The sequence below is a fragment of the Squalius cephalus genome, assembly GCF_949319135.1.
Source record: "Squalius cephalus genome assembly, chromosome: 3".
Lineage (NCBI taxonomy): Eukaryota > Metazoa > Chordata > Actinopteri > Cypriniformes > Leuciscidae > Squalius > Squalius cephalus.
In genome coordinates, this window is record NC_137124.1 from 9,959,627 (window position 1) to 9,977,693 (window position 18,067).

General features: G+C 39.3%; 1 protein-coding gene across 4 annotated transcripts in view; it reads right to left on the reverse strand.

Annotated features, from left to right (window-relative positions):
- Positions 1-212: 212 nt before the first annotated feature.
- gigyf1a (GRB10 interacting GYF protein 1a) overlaps positions 213-18,067 on the reverse strand; it is a 40,436-nt gene continuing 22,581 nt past the window's right edge. Inside the window, exons 10-26 of one of the 4 annotated variants that reach the window (XM_079867711.1) lie at positions 16,572-16,692; positions 16,261-16,440; positions 16,033-16,178; positions 15,081-15,240; positions 14,819-14,985; positions 14,339-14,436; positions 14,156-14,256; positions 13,306-13,376; positions 13,098-13,223; positions 12,292-12,477; positions 12,040-12,212; positions 9,841-10,001; positions 9,438-9,601; positions 9,304-9,351; positions 9,026-9,170; positions 4,976-8,631; positions 213-469 (exon numbers count right to left, since the gene is read on the reverse strand). In XM_079867711.1, coding sequence (XP_079723837.1) covers positions 8,564-8,631; positions 9,026-9,170; positions 9,304-9,351; positions 9,438-9,601; positions 9,841-10,001; positions 12,040-12,212; positions 12,292-12,477; positions 13,098-13,223; positions 13,306-13,376; positions 14,156-14,256; positions 14,339-14,436; positions 14,819-14,985; positions 15,081-15,240; positions 16,033-16,178; positions 16,261-16,440; positions 16,572-16,692 — 2,115 coding nt within the window. In that variant the 3' untranslated portion in view covers positions 213-469; positions 4,976-8,563. Of the gene's footprint in view, positions 470-4,975; positions 8,632-9,025; positions 9,171-9,303; positions 9,352-9,437; positions 9,602-9,840; positions 10,002-12,039; positions 12,213-12,291; positions 12,481-13,097; positions 13,224-13,305; positions 13,377-14,155; positions 14,257-14,338; positions 14,437-14,770; positions 14,986-15,080; positions 15,241-16,032; positions 16,179-16,260; positions 16,441-16,571; positions 16,693-18,067 lie in introns of all 4 variants that reach the window. The other 3 variants (XM_079867710.1, XM_079867709.1, XM_079867708.1) reach the window with 3 other exon arrangements.

Sequence of the window (18,067 nt, forward strand, 5' to 3'; positions counted from 1 at the left end):
TATACATTATTTACATGGCAGCCAGACTGAAGTGTAGTGGGACTGTGTTAAGCCATGTCAGCGAGTGTGTGTACTTGATAATTCATTTCTGAATGTGTGTGTATTTCAGTTATTATTCATGTGTGTGCTGTGTTTGTAAAGTTAACTCTGGCTGCACTCGAGCAGAACTATTCTGTGCAGGTTCGAGATCTCATAGTTCAGCTGTTCCAGCATTCACAGTTCACTCCCTCCTCCTAGCAAGGAAACATGTTCCTCTTAGTAGTCCGAATATGGTGCCATGACTCCATCAGTCCTCCTCTTCCTCCAGGGTTCTTCCTCATTGACATGCAGTCATGATTACATGTGCTGTTGGGAATCTCTGTCCCTTGGGATCTTCCTCTGAAGGCTGAGGACAGGAGATGGAGATGAAGACGAAGACGAAGCAGTGGAGAGCCTCTATCTCCATCTGAAGATCTGGAACAGCAAAGATCTAATCAAAGCAGAGAAAAGAAAGAAAAAAAAAAAAAGGAAGAAAAATATTTTTGAGACAATAAAAGAGTAGATCTAATAATATATTTTAAAGGTTGTGTTCACACGTAGTCCAGTTTAAACATTTAGTCCTGCTCCGCTTAGGGTTCACATTGGCATTTTATCACCGAACCTGAAGGAATAGGGATGTGTTCACAACATACCTGTCAACATTTGGATTTCAAAATCCGGGAGATTTGTGCGGAGACCGTTCGGGAGGGGAGGCGGCGGGGGGGGGGGGGGGGGGGGGGTTATGTCTATCGGCTCGCTTTCGGGTTGAACTTTCCGTGACTGCGCAACTGGGTTATAGGTTGCCAGGTTGAGGTGACAAACAGGTTGAAATTGTATGTGTGGATTGTGTGAATATAATGCATTTAATACAAGATCTGGCAACTGGTCAACATTAGACAAACATATTGGTCCGATTACTCATAAAGGAGTTTGGGCAATGCAAATTACAGGAGTTTCCCGGGAGAAATAAACCTGGAGGGGTCCGGGAGATAGGGCTAAAAAACGGGAGTGTTGAAAGGTATAGTTCACAACCTGATTGGTTGGCTTTTATTACGTATATTTCGCGACTGAACATCCAAATCAATGTGCTGTGGATAAATGCGCTTGTTGTGTGTGGTAGCCTAAATATGATGGTATTTTGACCAGCTGAGAACTCGTGAAGAGTTTATATAATGTGTAAAGGAGTCAAAACAGCAGCAGGAATCCCTCCGTCACACACACACACACACAAAAACGTGGTTCTGATGCCTGTACCGAACTGTGATAGGCAACTTCACGACTATGATGAGAAAAAACAGCTGTGCTTGAGCATTCTGTCCTTTTAGGGTCGCATCTTGTGACATCATGTCCTGTTTTTGGTTCGTTTACATGTCTTTGGTCCGTGTTGCGTTCACATTTCAGTCGAACCGCACCAGAGTTTGTTTGAAAGTGGACTGAGTCTCATCTTTTCAGCGTCTCGCTCCGCTTGTTTGGTGCACCAGGGTTCAGATATCAGCGTTCACATTTATTAAAATGAACCGCACTAACAGAGAAATAACACCAGGTTCGTTTTAATCCAACCAAACATGACAAGTGTGAACAAGACAATATGAGTGCCGATGTAAAAGCCCTGATAATAGTGTGTTGTGAGTGGTTGCTATTCCACAGTGCTTCTCAACCAGGGTCCCGGGGCCATCAGTAAATGCCCTCAAGATGGCTTAAAGACCCCCTGTGGTCAAAATCAAGTTTTTAAATATTGTTTAGATGTTGATGTGGTGTTTTTAATATGCTTTAAGACAAACCATGTGCAAATGTATCAGTCAACACCATTGTGGAGTATTTTCTCCTTAAACCTGCAGTGGAGAGTCTCAAAAACACGGTTTCCTACCATCACAAACATGTGACTAATCCAGTCAACGTGCGGCACGGGGCTTTTCTCCAATGACTTTCTATGATGTTGAAAGCTTTTCTAAGGATACTGATTTTCAAAAGGCATCTGTCTGACTCTGAGATGGCGAACGGGAACATGGTTTGTGAAACATTAGCAACACATTATCATCTGTTTGATAACAGTCAAGCAAAGGCTAATCATATCAATTACCGTAATGTGTTTGACGTAGAGAGCAATACATAAAACGCATTACCATTCTGATACATCGACTTGTAGACGAGCCTGTATAATTCACTCTTCCTGTGTTCAAACATTCACTGATGCTCCAGAAGGAAAAATTATGCATTAAAAGCTGGGGGGTGAAAACTTTTGAGCAAGAAGATGATGTCCATTTTTCTTGTGTTATCATATTCTTTCATTTCGTACTGTCCGTCGGAAGCAACAGAAGATACTTGCATGTTTCCCGGAAGACAAAATACGAACAGTTTACCTTGATTCAAAAAGGTTTCACCCCCCAGCTCTTAATGCATTGTTTTTTCTTTTTGGAGCATCAGTGAATGTTTGAACCTTTTTTTAATAGTTGTGTTTGAGTCTCTCAATTGTCCTTAGTTTGAAAAGATGGATCTCAAAATCATACAGTCACTTTGCAGGAATTTGCAGGACCTGGAGGATTTTTCTGAAGAACATTGGACAGTTTAACTGATCAGGATAAACAAGGGACTCAACAACAACCATCACAAAACCAAAAAAACTATTCATGGATCATCCAGGTAACGACACACAGTATTAAGAATCAAGGTATGTAAACTTTTGAACGGGATCCTTTTTATAAATTCAGCTATTTTGTTGTTGTCTTGTGGATTATATGTGAACATCTTTTAGGTAAAATATCTTACTTAGGACCGTACTAAATAAAACAAATGACATACATTTTGTATAATCCCTCTTATTTTGTTAAAATAATGAACATTTTTCAGATTCTGCAAGGTGTACGTTTGACCACGACTGTATACAGTGGTGGCCAAAATTATTAAAACGGTAAGATTTTTTAAATGTTTTAAAAGAAGTCTCTTCTGCTCACCAAGGCTTCATTTATTTGATCCAAAATACAGCAAATACAGTAATATTGTGAATTTTTTTACAATTTAAAACAGCTGTTTTCTATTTAAATATATATTAAAATGCTATTTATTTCTGTGTTGGTAAAGCTGAATTTTCAGCATCATTACTCCAGTCTTCAGTGTCACATGATCCTTCAGAAATCACTCTAATATGCCGATTATGCCGATAAATATTATGATCAATGTTGAAAACAGTTGTGTACATTTTTTTTTTTCAGGATTCTTTGATGAATAGAAAGTTCAAAAGAACAGCATTTATCTGAAATATAAAGCTTTTGTAACATTCAGAGTTTTTTTTTGGAAAGAAATGAAAGAAATTAATAATTTTATTCAGCAAGGATGTATTACATTGATCAAAAGTGACAGTATAGACATTTATTATGTTGCAAAAGCTGTCCACACAACTGTCTTCAACATTGATAATAATAATAAATCTTTCTTGAGCAGCAAATCGGCATATTAGAATAATTTCTGAAGGATCATGTGACACTGACGACTGGAGTAATGATGCTGAAAATTCAGCTTTACCAACACAGGATCACATTTACTGATCATCATCAACATTATTTACTGATCACAGGAATAAATTACATTTTAAAACATATTCAAATAAAAAAAGTTATTTTAAATTGTAAAAATATTTCACAATATTACTGTTTTTGGATCAAATAAATGAAGCCTTGGTGAGCAGAAGAGATTTCTTTTAAAACATCAAAACATTTTTACCGTTCTAATAATCATTTATTAGAATGATCATTTTTATCAAGCTAGTATATTTAAGTATATATCAAGCTAGTATATTTAACTCCGGTCAATTTTAACATTGAGCTCATTTTTTTGTACATTTGGAGTGCTGTCAATACAGAGAACAACGACAAAAATCGGTGTTGCCTACACCGAGTTATTCTATTTTTAAAATTGGCGCCCTGTTGACTTCAATGGGGCAAGTTTTAAACCTGCTTTTAGCCTCTTAACATCCTTGATGTGTCATTACAAGTGCACAGGTCATGTGAGTGATTCCTTCGGAGTGAACGCGGGTCAATCTGACTGCAGTAGATGTGAAAGATATGAATAAAAATGATATTTATTCAGCCAGCGCAAATACCTGTATTTACATCCTGTTTTCGGTCAAAGTCCATAGTAATCGATTGTCGAGTTCACGCGCATTGGTTTAGTACATATGATCACGCGCGTGAACTCGACAATCGATTACTATGGACTTTGACCGAAAACAGGATGTAAATACAGGTATTTGTGCTGGCTGAATAAATATCATTTTTATTCATATCTTTCACATCTACTGCAGTCAGATTCACTCGTGTTCACTCTGAAGGAATCACTCACATGACCTGTGCACTTGTAATGACACATCAAGGATGTTAAGAGGCTAAAAGCAGGTTTAAAACTTGCCCCATTGAAGTCAACAGGGTGCAAATTTTAAAAAGAGGATAACACGGTGTAGGCAACACCGATTTTTGTCGTTGTTCTCTGTATTGACAGCACTCCAAATGTACAAAAAAATGAGCTCAATGTTAAAATTGACCGGAGTTCTCCTTTAAATGACAATTAATAGGTAATCTTCATTGCCATTTAAGTGAAATTATTGAATTTAAATATAAAAGCTTGATAAAATTGATCAGTCTATAAGAAAATTTCAGATGGCATTTAGAGGGTTTTGCATCTGAACTCTTCATATATATATATATATATATATATATATATATATATATATATATATATATATAAAGTTTATATTATATAAAACATTTGCAGTATACCTGGACCTTGTATTTAAAAAATGTTGAGAACCAATGTTTTAGCATTTTTTGGCTTAGCTAGGAGCTCTGGGCATTGTCAAGTCATCACTAGTTGAACACACCTTTAACCCAAAATACAGTAGCAGAAAAAAAGTTGATAAATCAATGAATAAACATAACCAAAACAAACAAATAAATAGTATTCTTACCAAACTAATGGTCTTGCGGTGCCGTAACCACTTCAAGCCAAAGGTGAACTTCAGCCATGCAGTCAGCAGGTGGTGGTAGAGCTGATGGAGCTTATTAGTTATTGATCTCCAATACAATACAAAAAAAAAAAAAAAAAACTGTCCTCCAGTCTTTAAAAAAGCCTTTTTCAGTCATCAATGAAATATTTAATTCCAGTCCACAAAAAAAAAAAAAAAACCGTTGGCTAGCACCCTGGACCAAGCAGTTTAATCCTTTTTACATAACGGAGAACACGGCTGAGTAAATATGCTCTGAATCTCCACATTGTAACCAAGTTTGGAGACTGTTCGTATAGTCTTAAATATCAACATTGTTCAGTGAAAATCCTGTCCCAATGTGTCTGGAACTTCCCTTATCCTTCTACGGTAAAGCTTGTGTGGTGCCGTCCTCAAAAAGCCTGAGAAACAACCACCATAAGGAGAACGAGTCTCATGCAAGGGCGTCAAAAGCTCCCGAAGCGCCCGTCCGCTGACAGAGAGGGGACATCTTGCGTCCTCTGCCTGTGCTCTCCAAGCCCAAGTGAAAGTTCCTCACAGTTTTGAGCAAATGAAAAGTGCATAGGGAGGGTATCAGGGCAGTGCTAGTCCCTTTGTCATCTTTATGAAGACGATGGCCATGACACCCCATCCACCCTTAGATGGGCGGTGGGTGAGGGGGGGGGGGTCGAAATACAAAAACTATAAGCACTGTCCGAGGAATTATCTGGCAGATCTGAGGTCATACATATGTTCTTGTTGTTGTTGTTGTTGTTCTCAATCAACATCCATCACGGATATGTCCGTCCAATATAATCCACAAGATGATTGGGGAAAGGGGGAACACAATTTTAAAGCATTCAATATATGCATCTCAAAGTACCAAGAGGTCATCTGTGCTGTATGATTTTTGCCTTCTTTTCTAGGTACGTGAAGCATTTCTTCTGCCTTGATGATCATTATCGATTTCATTACAAAGAGAGATTAGTAAACAAAAAGAACATAAGTCCAGTAAACAAAATATGGTCGCCTTTATGATTCTAAAAAAAAACAAAAAACAAACACACCCTGTCCGTAAGATTAAAGGTACATGAAGAAATCTTTGATGTAATTCCATAACTTGTGTTCCAGCAATCAAAGTTTGTTTCAGTCAGCGAGTAATATAGGCTGCGTTCATATCCACATGCAAAGGAAGGGGTCTTGACGTCATGCCATTGAAGTCCCCCTCCCGACAAAAACGATTCTCAACTGCAGAATCGCATATTCAATCACCACAAAAATGAAGAGAGAAAAAAAAAAAAGCACCCACAAATGTCTGTGCGGTTTGTAAACAACCAAAACTCCAGTATGGAATAGAATATCTTTTTAAGTTCTCATTTTCATAGTCAAAGAGTCTGTATGAACAGGATTGTAGAGGCAGTGTGTTTTTGCGGTAGCCGTCGTGAACGTATTTCCATCAAGGACTCTCGACGGACAAAAAAAAAAAAGATTTTCAATTTCGCTCCTCTTGACGTCCTGCTGATTACGCTTTAATATCCTGTGTTGAGCAACTCCATCTACACCGTTACATATTTGGAATACATTCAACTTGTTTGTTTGTTTGTTTTTTAAGAAGGAAAGAAAAAAAGTACACAAATGCACTTCACATGGTGGCAACTTAAAAAAAAGAAAAAAAAAAGAAATCCAAGGAAAATTTTCCAAAATGAACAAAAAAGTAGCAGCCCCAAGTGCTCTTCCTTGTAGTCCAATACTTTGTTTATATTCATAGATTCATATATAATCATATATAACATTAAAACCAAAAAAATAAATCACCATCATTGTCATTGACAACAACAATGAACAAGTAACAAAATATTCAAACATTTTGTGTGCACTGCTGAGTGCACTTGCACAGTTTGTTGCGATCATTTTTTTTTTGTTTGTTTGTTTGTTTTCTTGTTTTTTTTTTTATAGCCAGAAATAGTCAAAACCTCAGTCACTCGTGAACAAGAGAGTGGACAGAAAGGCAATGTTAGGTCACATCCTCCAAAATATCAAACATTTCTTTCATCCAAGCATCCCCAGGCTACAACAGAACTGTACAGAGATAGGCTCTCGGTTCAAAAGCATGGGAGGCATGTGGGGGCGGAGCCTTGTGAAGCCACGCCCCTTTGCTAAAAAAATAATGTCTCAATGGCAGCAATGAAGTCTAATCATTCGCCCTTTAGTTCTTAGGCACACATGTGGGGACAGAAAACACACACACACACACACACACACATACGTACCACAAGTAACCATTTCCTAAAAGTATACAAGATTGAATTGAGCTCAACAACAACACACAAAACTAAACGATGATGACGAAACTAAATGACGTGTTCTTAAACCTCACAGAGGCAAAAATGAGGCAGCGGAGGCAGGAAAGGACGTCCCTCGCGCTCCCCGCCACCAAAACTAAGAGTGCTGGTTGGCGTAAAATGGGCTAAAGCTTTTGTGTTTGAATCTAGAGGTCTTTCTTTGTTGGGGAATGAAGAGCTGGTGAAAGAGGATGTGTTGTGCCGTTGCCCCCCCTCTCTCGGTCTCGCTTTCATTCGCTCGCATACTGCACATTTACAAGAGGAGTAATACACACAGTTCCTCCTGCACACAAGCGATCACATTCACAACATTCATTCGGTTCATAAAATACAAAAAAAATTCACTCCGAATGACGAAATGGCCTCTTTTGATCATACGTCTAAATAAGCGATTAAAAAAAATACATTGTGCAGACTGGTATGTTTTAAACGCGCGCGCACAAACACTCATCCCGTCTCAAACAAACATGTGTGTATACACACACACACACAGGCACACAATCACAAAAATATTCTTCTCTATTATATCTAACACATTTTTTTTATCTTTTTAACTTGCATTTTATGTGAGTGCAAATCTTCAAGTTTTATAATCAAAGTTTTTTTTTTTATAATAGCTTTACATTTTTTAATAGAAACTTTATATATATGTATATAAAAAAAATGAAACAACAGTGTTTGTCTTTAAAGAGAGGATTTTTTTTTTTCTGATAATGTCTGAACTGAAACACACAATGGTCCCCCAATCGCCACCGTTTCCTCCCAGCACAAACTCCAGTTCTGATTCAACACACACACACACACACACACACACACACACATACACACAGTATATGTATGTGGTAATATTTCTGAAGCCATACCACATAAATATACAATCTTCTCGAAAAAGAAAAAAAACAAAACTATTCAAATTACATCTTAATAAAGTGCATTAGTCTGAGTGTAAGGTGCTTAATGCTGTAAGTGCCAGAACTTTATCACCCCCCGTCCCCCAAACACACATACAGACACACAAAAATAAATTCACACCTGTTCCCTTCCCTGTTGAATTACATTCTTCTATTCCCAGCGCAAACCCACCCACCCCCCCCCGCCCACCCCTGAACTGATACCTTACTCCTGGCTTATCCCCAATCCCCTCCCCCTCAAAGCAGTGCACATTCGACTTGCGGAGTCTGATTAGGTGGACCCGCGGGTTTAAAGGCCTCGTGTAGCTATTGCTGTGGATTCAGTAATCCTCGACCATCTCCATCTCGTTTAGACCATACCGATCAGGGCCACCATGGAATGAGTACCCTAAAGAGAGACAGAAAGACCATTCAAATACAGTAGATCAGTATACAGTAGCCAACTCTGTAGAGGTTCTCTTTAGGGGCTTTCGCACCAGACAATTTTCATATGCGTTTTTTTCCCTTCCGTATCCACCTTATTCCTACGCCCCATGACGCTTTGCGCTAATTATGGTGTAACTTCTGTTAAGCTGTAAACAATCCGTGAAAAGGCTCGTTCTATGAAGTACTCACGGTAAGATATCAGCTGTATGTGTTTGATTCACTAAAAATAACCAGTTCATAGGAGTCATTTGTTCAGGAATCAGTTGAACTACACTGATTATAATTCACTAATAAGAACCAGTTCATAGGAGTTATTTGTTCGGGAATCAGAGAGAGAAATAAACGGGTAAGGGTACCTAAGATGCTTGGGTCAGAGTGCAGCATCATGGGCGGTTTCTTCTTCAGCTTTGCTGCCTGATCATAGACCACACCACTCTTCCCAGAATGCACTGCCTGGAACATAGACTGCAGAGTGCTGGGGTTCATTCCTCGTACAGTATCCTATTCGACAAAAAGTGCAAGGGAAGAATGAGAGGCAATCATAGGAATTAAAAATCTGATAAATGACAAACGTGACTTGGTTCTGCCCATCATGGAAATATAAATCAGTGCCAATACAGAGTTGCACTCATACCTGCAGTGGGAAGTTGTTCATGCTAAGTCCAGCCATCTCTTTGGAGAGCTATAGGAGAAGACCAAGAATTTAATTTCAAGAAGGCAAACACCACACACACACACACAGGCTTTACATCTTCCTGTCACACACACCTGCTGCTGCTGTCTCTGGTGGTTAGCTTTCTGTTTGGCACGGCGCTCCAGGAACTGTCTGGCGAACTCTTTGGCTTCGACAGTGTCGCCCAGATAGGAGCAGATAAAGTTCAACACCTCATACGGAGACTCCACCTCCTTCAGGTACGCCACAATGGTGGGCACTATGAACACAAACGCACACTCGTTTTCCTGCTTATGAACTCTCTGGCTAATAATGCACGTTTACTGTAAACATGTCTTTTGTTTGTTTTCACACACTGAGGGATGAGTCTTAAATAATTTTTCAGAATAATCGGCAGCCTCTGCAGATGTTGTCAAAAAAATTATTTTATTTAAATATAAAGCAACCCAAATGGGAGAAAGGCTGGTGTGTGCAAATCCTGAAAGAGAGACGTCTTACCATCCTGGGAAGAGGAGGAGTTATTGGCGGAGGTGTTGAGCGCATGCAGCATCTGTTCACACCAGGTGGTGAAGCCGTCCTGAGACTTCATCCCCTGCAGGAGTTTCAACAGCCGATCCTCCTCCTCAGTGCGTTTACGGCTCCTCATCATGTACTGCTCACTGTACAAACACACACTAACGGTTTACCCAGAACACACACTTTGGATTGCACAAGCATAGCACTAACAATGCCAAGGTCATGGGTTTGATTACCAGATTGCTTTGCTTTTCCTACCATATGCATAAAATGTAAATTTCCCAGAGTTCCATGATTTTTCTAAGCCGTTTTTTAAATGACCAATTTAAATGACAATAACCAACTCAAAAAAAAAAGTTTTGCTCACAAATCAAACATTTCTATGACTATCATTTTAAAGCATACATAATGCTTTTTTGAATATTGCCTTTCATGCAGTGCGTAATATAGCCGTTTGTGAAAGAATCGATTCTGAACTGTCGAAGCGAGTCGTTAGTAATTCCAGTCTCACTTCCAGGTTTTTAAAACATTTTCATAATGCCAGTCTACGGTCTTCATTGGCTTCCCGCAAACAAGGTCTACTTTAGTTTTAGTTGTAGCTGAGGATTGGAAAAGGATCGGTTTGGTTTGTGTTTTCGACGTGTCGAGAAGACGCTGTTTTCTGCGCTTTTGCACTTCGAATGGATGAGGACTCGCGCTGAAATTGATACGGTAATATCGACAGCATCATTAATGTTCGTATCACTATGTATCAAGAACTGAGGAAGATCCAGAGCTGAAATTCAGATCTTTTGACACACGCTGTAAACGATAGACCAATCACTACAACACTGGGGCTTCTGACCAATCAGAGTAGAGTAGGCTCTCAGAATGAAGGCATTTAGAGACTGAATCTTCGAACGGACCGTTTCAGACACTGTGATGCATGTAAATCTATCGTAGGAGACCTCCAAAACAAAATTAGGAGCCATTAAAATAGAATTATAGGGGCACTTTAATATACACAGGTTCTAAACTATATTTAGCTAATGATGCACTGATCTTTATCTGCCGCAAATTTCAAGATCATTTACCACTAATATTCAATGAAAAATTCTGGGTATTTTAAGATTTCATAATCTTTTCCAGGCCTAAAAAAAACTATTAAAAATGTCCTTAAATATTGTCCAAACTGAGGAATTGGTTAATATTTGGCTTGGAATCATTTCAGCTGATTAACAGAAGTGGGTATTTCCAAAATTTACAGACAACCTTGGCAATGGAAGAATCACATTTTCTACTTTCAAATATTTACATACATTATAGACATTATGCTTGGATTTTGAGTAGTTAAAGGGATAGTTCGGCCAAAAATGATATTTAAACCATGATTTACTCACCCTCAAGCCGTTCGAGATGCATATGTCAATCTTTTTTCAGACGAACACATTTTCAGTTATTTTAGAAAATGTCTTCGATCTTTCAGTGGTTATAATGTGAAGCTATGGGGTCCACCTCCTTCAAGTCCCAAAATGTGCATGCATCCTTCACAAAAGTAATCCATCCGGCTCCAGGGGGATAAACGAAGGCCTTCTGAGGGTAATCCGTGCGGTTTTGTCGTAAAAATATACATATTTAAAACTTTATAAATGAAAATATCTTGCTTCCGGCAACGGTCGACGCGCGTTCACGGCAGATGGATGCCGGCGTATGACGTAGGACGCGCGTCGACCGTTGCCGGAAGCAAGATATTTTCATTTATAAAGTTTTAAATATGTATATTTTTACGACAAAACCGCACGGATTACCCTCAGAAGGCCTTCGTTTATCCCCCTGGAGCCGGATGGATTACTTTTGTGAAGGATGCATGCACATTTTGGGACTTGAAGGAGGTGGACCCCGACATTATAACCACTGAAAGATCTAAGACATTTTCTAAAATAACTGAAAATGTGTTCGTCTGAAAAATGATTGACATATGCATCTCGAACGGCTTGAGGGTGAGTAAATCATGGGTTAAATATCATTTTTGGCCAAACTATCCCTTTAAACTCATAAAGTGTTACATTATAGCAAAATTGTCGCATTTACAACTATTAAACTGTTAATTGCACCCATGAAAATTGCTCTAAATATTGTTATGAGCCATTGAAAACACCACTGAACTTATCGTTAGCTATCATGTGGTTTGTTTGTGTTTACCTCAGTGAGGGACTGCTGCGGCTGTTCTTCAGCCCCATATTGTTGCGAAGAGCACTCTGGTTCTTGAGGGCCTCGTCCCAGACGCCCATCCCTCCTCCCGAGGGGCTTCCACCACCACCCACCTTTCCATCCAAAGACCCAGATGCTCCCCACAACGAAGAGGAGTCATTCCACTGCAGAGAGACATTCATAATGCATTAATTTTGATTTTCAGGACTGCACACCTGTGATGTTTGTATGTGCGTGTCGTACCCTCTGCTGTTGCTGGACTCTATGCTGCTGTTTGTGCATTCTCTCCGCCTCCGGCTGGATGTCCAAGAGGTTGTGGGGTTTGGTCTGCTTTCCCAGCCCAGGGATGGGTCCTCCGTTCCAGCCCGACCCGGAGCCCGAGGCACCCTGACGCGGAGCCTGCTGGAGCAACTTCATCAGCAAATCCTGCTGCTGGGAAAAACAAAAACAGCAATATGAAAAAAAAGAGAGAGTATGATAGAGACCAAAACAAAATTAAATTTACACTACTGTTCAAGCGTTTGAGTTTTTTGAAAGAAGTCTCTTATCTTTACTAAGGCTGCATTTATTTGATTAAAAGTACAGCAAAAGCAGTAATATTGTGAAATACTATTATTACAATAAAATTACAAAAATACAAACTGTTTTCTATTTGAATACATTTCAAAATGTATTTTTTTCCTGTAAAATAAAGCTGAATTTTCAACATCATTACTCCAGTCTTCAGTGTCACATGATCCTTCCGAAATCATTCTAATATGATGATTGGATGCTCATGAAACATTTCTGATTATTCCCAATGTTGAAAACTGCTGTGCGGCTTAATATTTTTGTGTGAAAACCGTGATATAAATATTTTTAAAGGATTTTTTGATGAATAGAAAGCTCAAAAGAACAGCATTTATTTGAAATGTATATATAAAAAACAAATGTAAAAGTTTTTAATGCATCCTTGGTAAATAAAAGTATTAATTTCTTTAAAAATAGTCAACTTCTCAAATTTTGAACGGTAATGTATTTGAGGTTATTTTAATATAACACTATCACACCTGCTTGCGCCTATAAAGATCCTCCTCCTCTCTCCTTTTCTGCTCTTCTCGCCTTTTTTCATCCCTCCGTTTCCTTTCCTCTTCCTCACGCTTGGCCCTGAGTTCAGCTTCTCTTCTCTCATGTAGCTGAGACACAACAAACCGGAGAGTTTTGAGTTCAGTGCATTTCCTCAGATCACCAGCAGAGGCCATCAGTGTCAACTCTTACCTTCTGAAGCTGTTCTAGAATTGGACCCTGAGTTGAAGAATTCATTAAGTCCCATAGACTGGCCTCACCGCCTGCTCACAGAAAAGAGAGAGAGAGGGCGAAAGAATGTTTGTTTATTTTCCGGATGCGAGTGTGTGAGGAAAAAACAAAAGGTGATTCTTAAAGTGCCCCCTTATGCTTTTTCACATATTACTTTCATTCAGTGTGTAAGACAGCTGTTAGTGAATTTAAAAGGTCTGCAAAATGTTAAAGTGCATGACAAATAAAGTTATTGTCTCCTAAAATAAAAAAAAGAATCGATTCTGAACTGCTGAAACGTGTCGTCAGTAATTCCAGTTACCGTCCAACGTCTACTCAAACACTGTAGTTGTTGCTGAGACTGGAAGAGTTTGGTTTGTGTTGTTCATGTCGAGAAGACGCTGTTTTCAGCGCTGAGAATCCACTCTGCTGCACTCACACGGGAATTTAAACGGAAAAACCGACACCATCGTTAATGTTCGTATCACTGTGTATCAAGTGCTGAGGAAGATCTGGAGCTGAAATTCAGATTCAGATCAATCACAACAGACTGGACCGTCTGACCAATCAGAGCAGAGTAGGCTCATGGAAAGGAGGGGTTTAGAGACTGAATATTCAAAGAAAACGTTTTAAGACTCTTTAAGAAACGAGGTGATGTGCAACATATATTATGAGAAAATTAGTCTTTTTTGACCTTGGATGCATGTAAACCTACTTTAGGAGACCTCGAAAACAAAATTAGGAACTTTTAAAATAGCATAACGGGCACTTCTTGTGTGTGTGTGTGTGTGTGTGTGTGTGTGTGTGTGTGTGTGTGTGTGTGTGTGTATACCTGCTGGCTGTGAGGCTGAGGTATGCATGTCCCACATGGACCCTGTATCTGGCACTGACATCGACCTGTTTAACGAAGGCATCATACCCTGCTCTCCACACCTACACAGAAAAAAAGCAGTATTAAACATATGAAATGTACACAGTGGCACTGTAAAAAAGACACAAAAACTCAATCACTCACCTGTTGATGAGCTGAAACAGCTGCTGTTGCTGCTGGTAAAGAGCCGTGGCAGCTGCTAATTCCTGCTGCTTCTTCAGCCGCTCCTGATCCATATTACCCTGATACACACAGAAAGGTCAATAACACACATTAACCCATGACAGAGAGATCAGATACATGCATTTATTCATGAGAGAGACACACACAGGGTATCTGCCCATTTAAGGAAATCATGTTAGACATCAAGACTTTAATGCAAGTTTTAAAAAGAATCAAGACCAATATAAAACACCCTGCACACAATTACAAATTAACACAGTCACACATTTGCAAACAAGCTATCACCACTAGACCTAAAATAAGAACTATCGAACCAGAAAAACTTAACCCAGAATGCAAATAACCCCATGTAACATAACTCCCCGACATTCACCCCTCCACCCAGAGACTCACGATTGCCCCCCGGGGTGGTTGAGGGCGAAGATGGGCTTGATTCCTCACCAGGAGGGGCGGAGGGGAGGGGCCGGGGGCAAAAGGCACACGCCCCCACATCTTAATGACTTCCCCCAGCGGCTGAAATCCCTCATCACAACCACGTTTAACAAGCAGGTTCATGGCGAAATACCCCGCCTGAAACCATTCACACATTTCCACTGTACTGAACGGACCTGAGAGAGACAGAACAGACAAAAGAGACGGTATTATAATCAAAGTACTGCTCCATATGCATGAGTTGACCTCCTATGAGAGAGTGTGTGCGTACCCTGAATCTCTCCTTGCGGGTCTTTGTAAAACCATTTCATGGCAGAGTCATGGGAGAGAGGAAGAGCAGAGGCTGTGTTTCTGCTCTCCTGAAGAGTCTGGGTGAAACACTCTTCCTCTAGAGATGTATCCTGCAGCGCTGCCACCATCTTCTCTGCCTCCTACACACATAAATCTCCATCAAAAACATTTTCGCTATAATGTAAGTGTGCTATACACAATGTAATTTATCTAAATATGGGACGTATTCTACACATTTTGTGCATTTGGTCTATTTATAGTGCTAATCCAGGTTTCTATATTCATTTAGCTTTATATGCCAATTTCCTCTCTGACTAATATTTGCAAATAACCATGTTGTGAAAATAACCCTCTCGTATGTGAAATGGTTAAAGGTGCAGTATGTAATATTGTCAGCTAGTGGTAGAAATAGGAACTACAGTCCAAATTTAAAATATTGGAGGGAGTTGCTTCTCAACCAGACTCGAATCGACGCTCACACGGGTTGCCAGATTGAGGACACGCAACAGGAACTAACACAAATAACAATGAAACCCGACGAGTCTTGCACTATAAGCTGATCGGCTAATGTATATGTTTGCAATGTTTTTATTGCTAAGACTTTTTGGGTTGGGTAAAATCTGCAATCTCAGACCCAGTTTGTTTCATTGCTGTGTTTGTCGCCAACTGGCAACCCGGCGTGTCGAAATACTATTGGGTAAATTGGCAGAGGGGCGGGATCACAGAGACCAAAACAAAAAACAAACATTCCGACACAGAACGGACATTTCAAAGTAGAATAACTGGATTTAGCATTCCTTAACTTAGAAACAAGTATTTGAACTTAAATCTCTGCAAACATATTATGGTATTTTTATGCTTAATGACCTTTTAGCAATTAAATTCTGTTAAATTTTATATTATCTGATCTCAGAACTCATTTTCTGTGGTACCTGTTGCAGGTGCTTCATGCCCTCGTCATCCTCAATATCACCCCCCGGCGGTGGGAGGTCAGTAGCAGCAGAGGACGAAGAGGGAGGCGATGAAGGCAGACTGGAGGAGGCACTGGGGCTCAAATCTAACATGGCCTCTGATAACACTACAAAAAAGACAACACAAATTAAGTGTCACCCATTCATACAGCTGTAGGATAATCAATTTAAAAAAGGCATTGTTTTTACCTTCACTTGGTAATTTGTTGGGAATGGAGGGGACAGGCTGAGGCTCCTCCAGGCCAGAAGGGGCAGCAGAGGGCAAAGCCTCAGGGACAGGAGCAGGAAGAGATGGAGGGAGAGAAGGAGGAGGGGAAGGAGAAACCGCTTTCACTTCAGTTTCAGTCACTGGAGTGAAGTCAATGACATCTGTGGAAACCAAGGTAGATATACTTATTTAAAAGCATGAATTAATAAAAAAAAAAAATCTGACGATTTCAGAAGTGTTTAAATTGTATTTTGGTCTACAAAGAAGTAAAAATTCAGTCTGTTCTTCCCACCTTTCTCACTTTTCACAGCACCAGTGCCGTTGTTCTTCTCTAGATTAGCACAGTCCTCTTCCTCATCCTCCAACCCCTGGAACTCAAACTCCTCTTCTAGAATGGATTCTTTCGGACCCTTCTAAGACAACAGAAGAGCAGAACAATGTAAAGAAGAGAAAACCATAGATCAGAAGTCAAGTTTTATTTATAGAACACAAGTTTAACACAACCTTAGACTATCAAAAGTGCTTTACAATACAATAAAATAAATCAATAACAATAAAATAAAGAGAAAAAAAAAAAAAAACAGAAATGGAGATAAAAATCAAGTATCAAAATCATTCAATGTATATACAGTACAAACATACTCAAATGCAAGAGAGTAAAAATAGGTCTTTAAACTGGATTTAAAAGCATCCAGTGTTGGAGAGGCCCTGATGTTTAAAGGTAAACCGTTCCAGAGCTTTGGGGCGACTACAGAGAACGCTCGATCACCTTTTGATTTACAACGAGAAGAGGGACAGATAAAAGTAAACGATCACAAGATCTTAAGTGTCCTAGGCTACGTTTACACTTGGCATTAACATGCAATCACCGTGATCCGATCAAGCCAATCAGGACACGGTGCGTTTACACCTGTCCACATCAAGTGGCTTCTGTATCTGGATAACAAATCGGATCTTACAAGACAGCATGTATCCTACTTGTAAAGTACTATGTAGAGTAAAAGATTGGGTTACGCTTTATTTTAAGGTGTTCATATTATAGTGTAATTATACAATTTATTACATGTACTTACTTGTAGGGTTAGGGTTAGGACTGGGGTTTGATTTAGGGTTAGTTGCATGTAATTATGCATTATTTATAGTTACTACTACAGTAACTATGTACCGTGTGTAACAAGGACACTGTAAAATAAATTGTTACCAATTATTGTTAAAGTAAGCATTTGGATTTATATAATATGACTATATAACTGTTATTTTTGAGTTTTAAGCCATGAATTTCTGTCCATTGTTAGAAATTTGCTGATTTAACGTTTACACTTTTTAATTGTCTGTTAAATGGGCAAAGTGTAATTGTGGGTTTGTGCGTGTTCATTTTCAGGTCAAGTGATTTTTACCAAGTCAGGCACGTTCCTGGATCAACATATTTTTGTTGATCCTGGAACAACACTCCTGTCTGAAGATGTAGTCCTAACCTTATCCCTATCCCTAACCCCAAAACCAGAGGGGAATGATAGGTGAATAACACTGGTGTAGAAGCACCTAACCCTGGTTTAGAAAAATGGCAAGAAAGATGTTGATCCAGAAACATGTTGCACTTGGTAAAATCACGTTCAGCGTTCATAAAGTGCCCTCTAGTGACCAACTGACCAATACTGCCATTTACAAGCCTTTATTTATGGCCTGGGTGACTAATTGGAGATTAAACGTTTCGTTATTTAGCATTTTTAATGTACACCATTCAAAAGTTTACCCAGATAGCAAATGACATCTGGCCCAGTTGTGGCC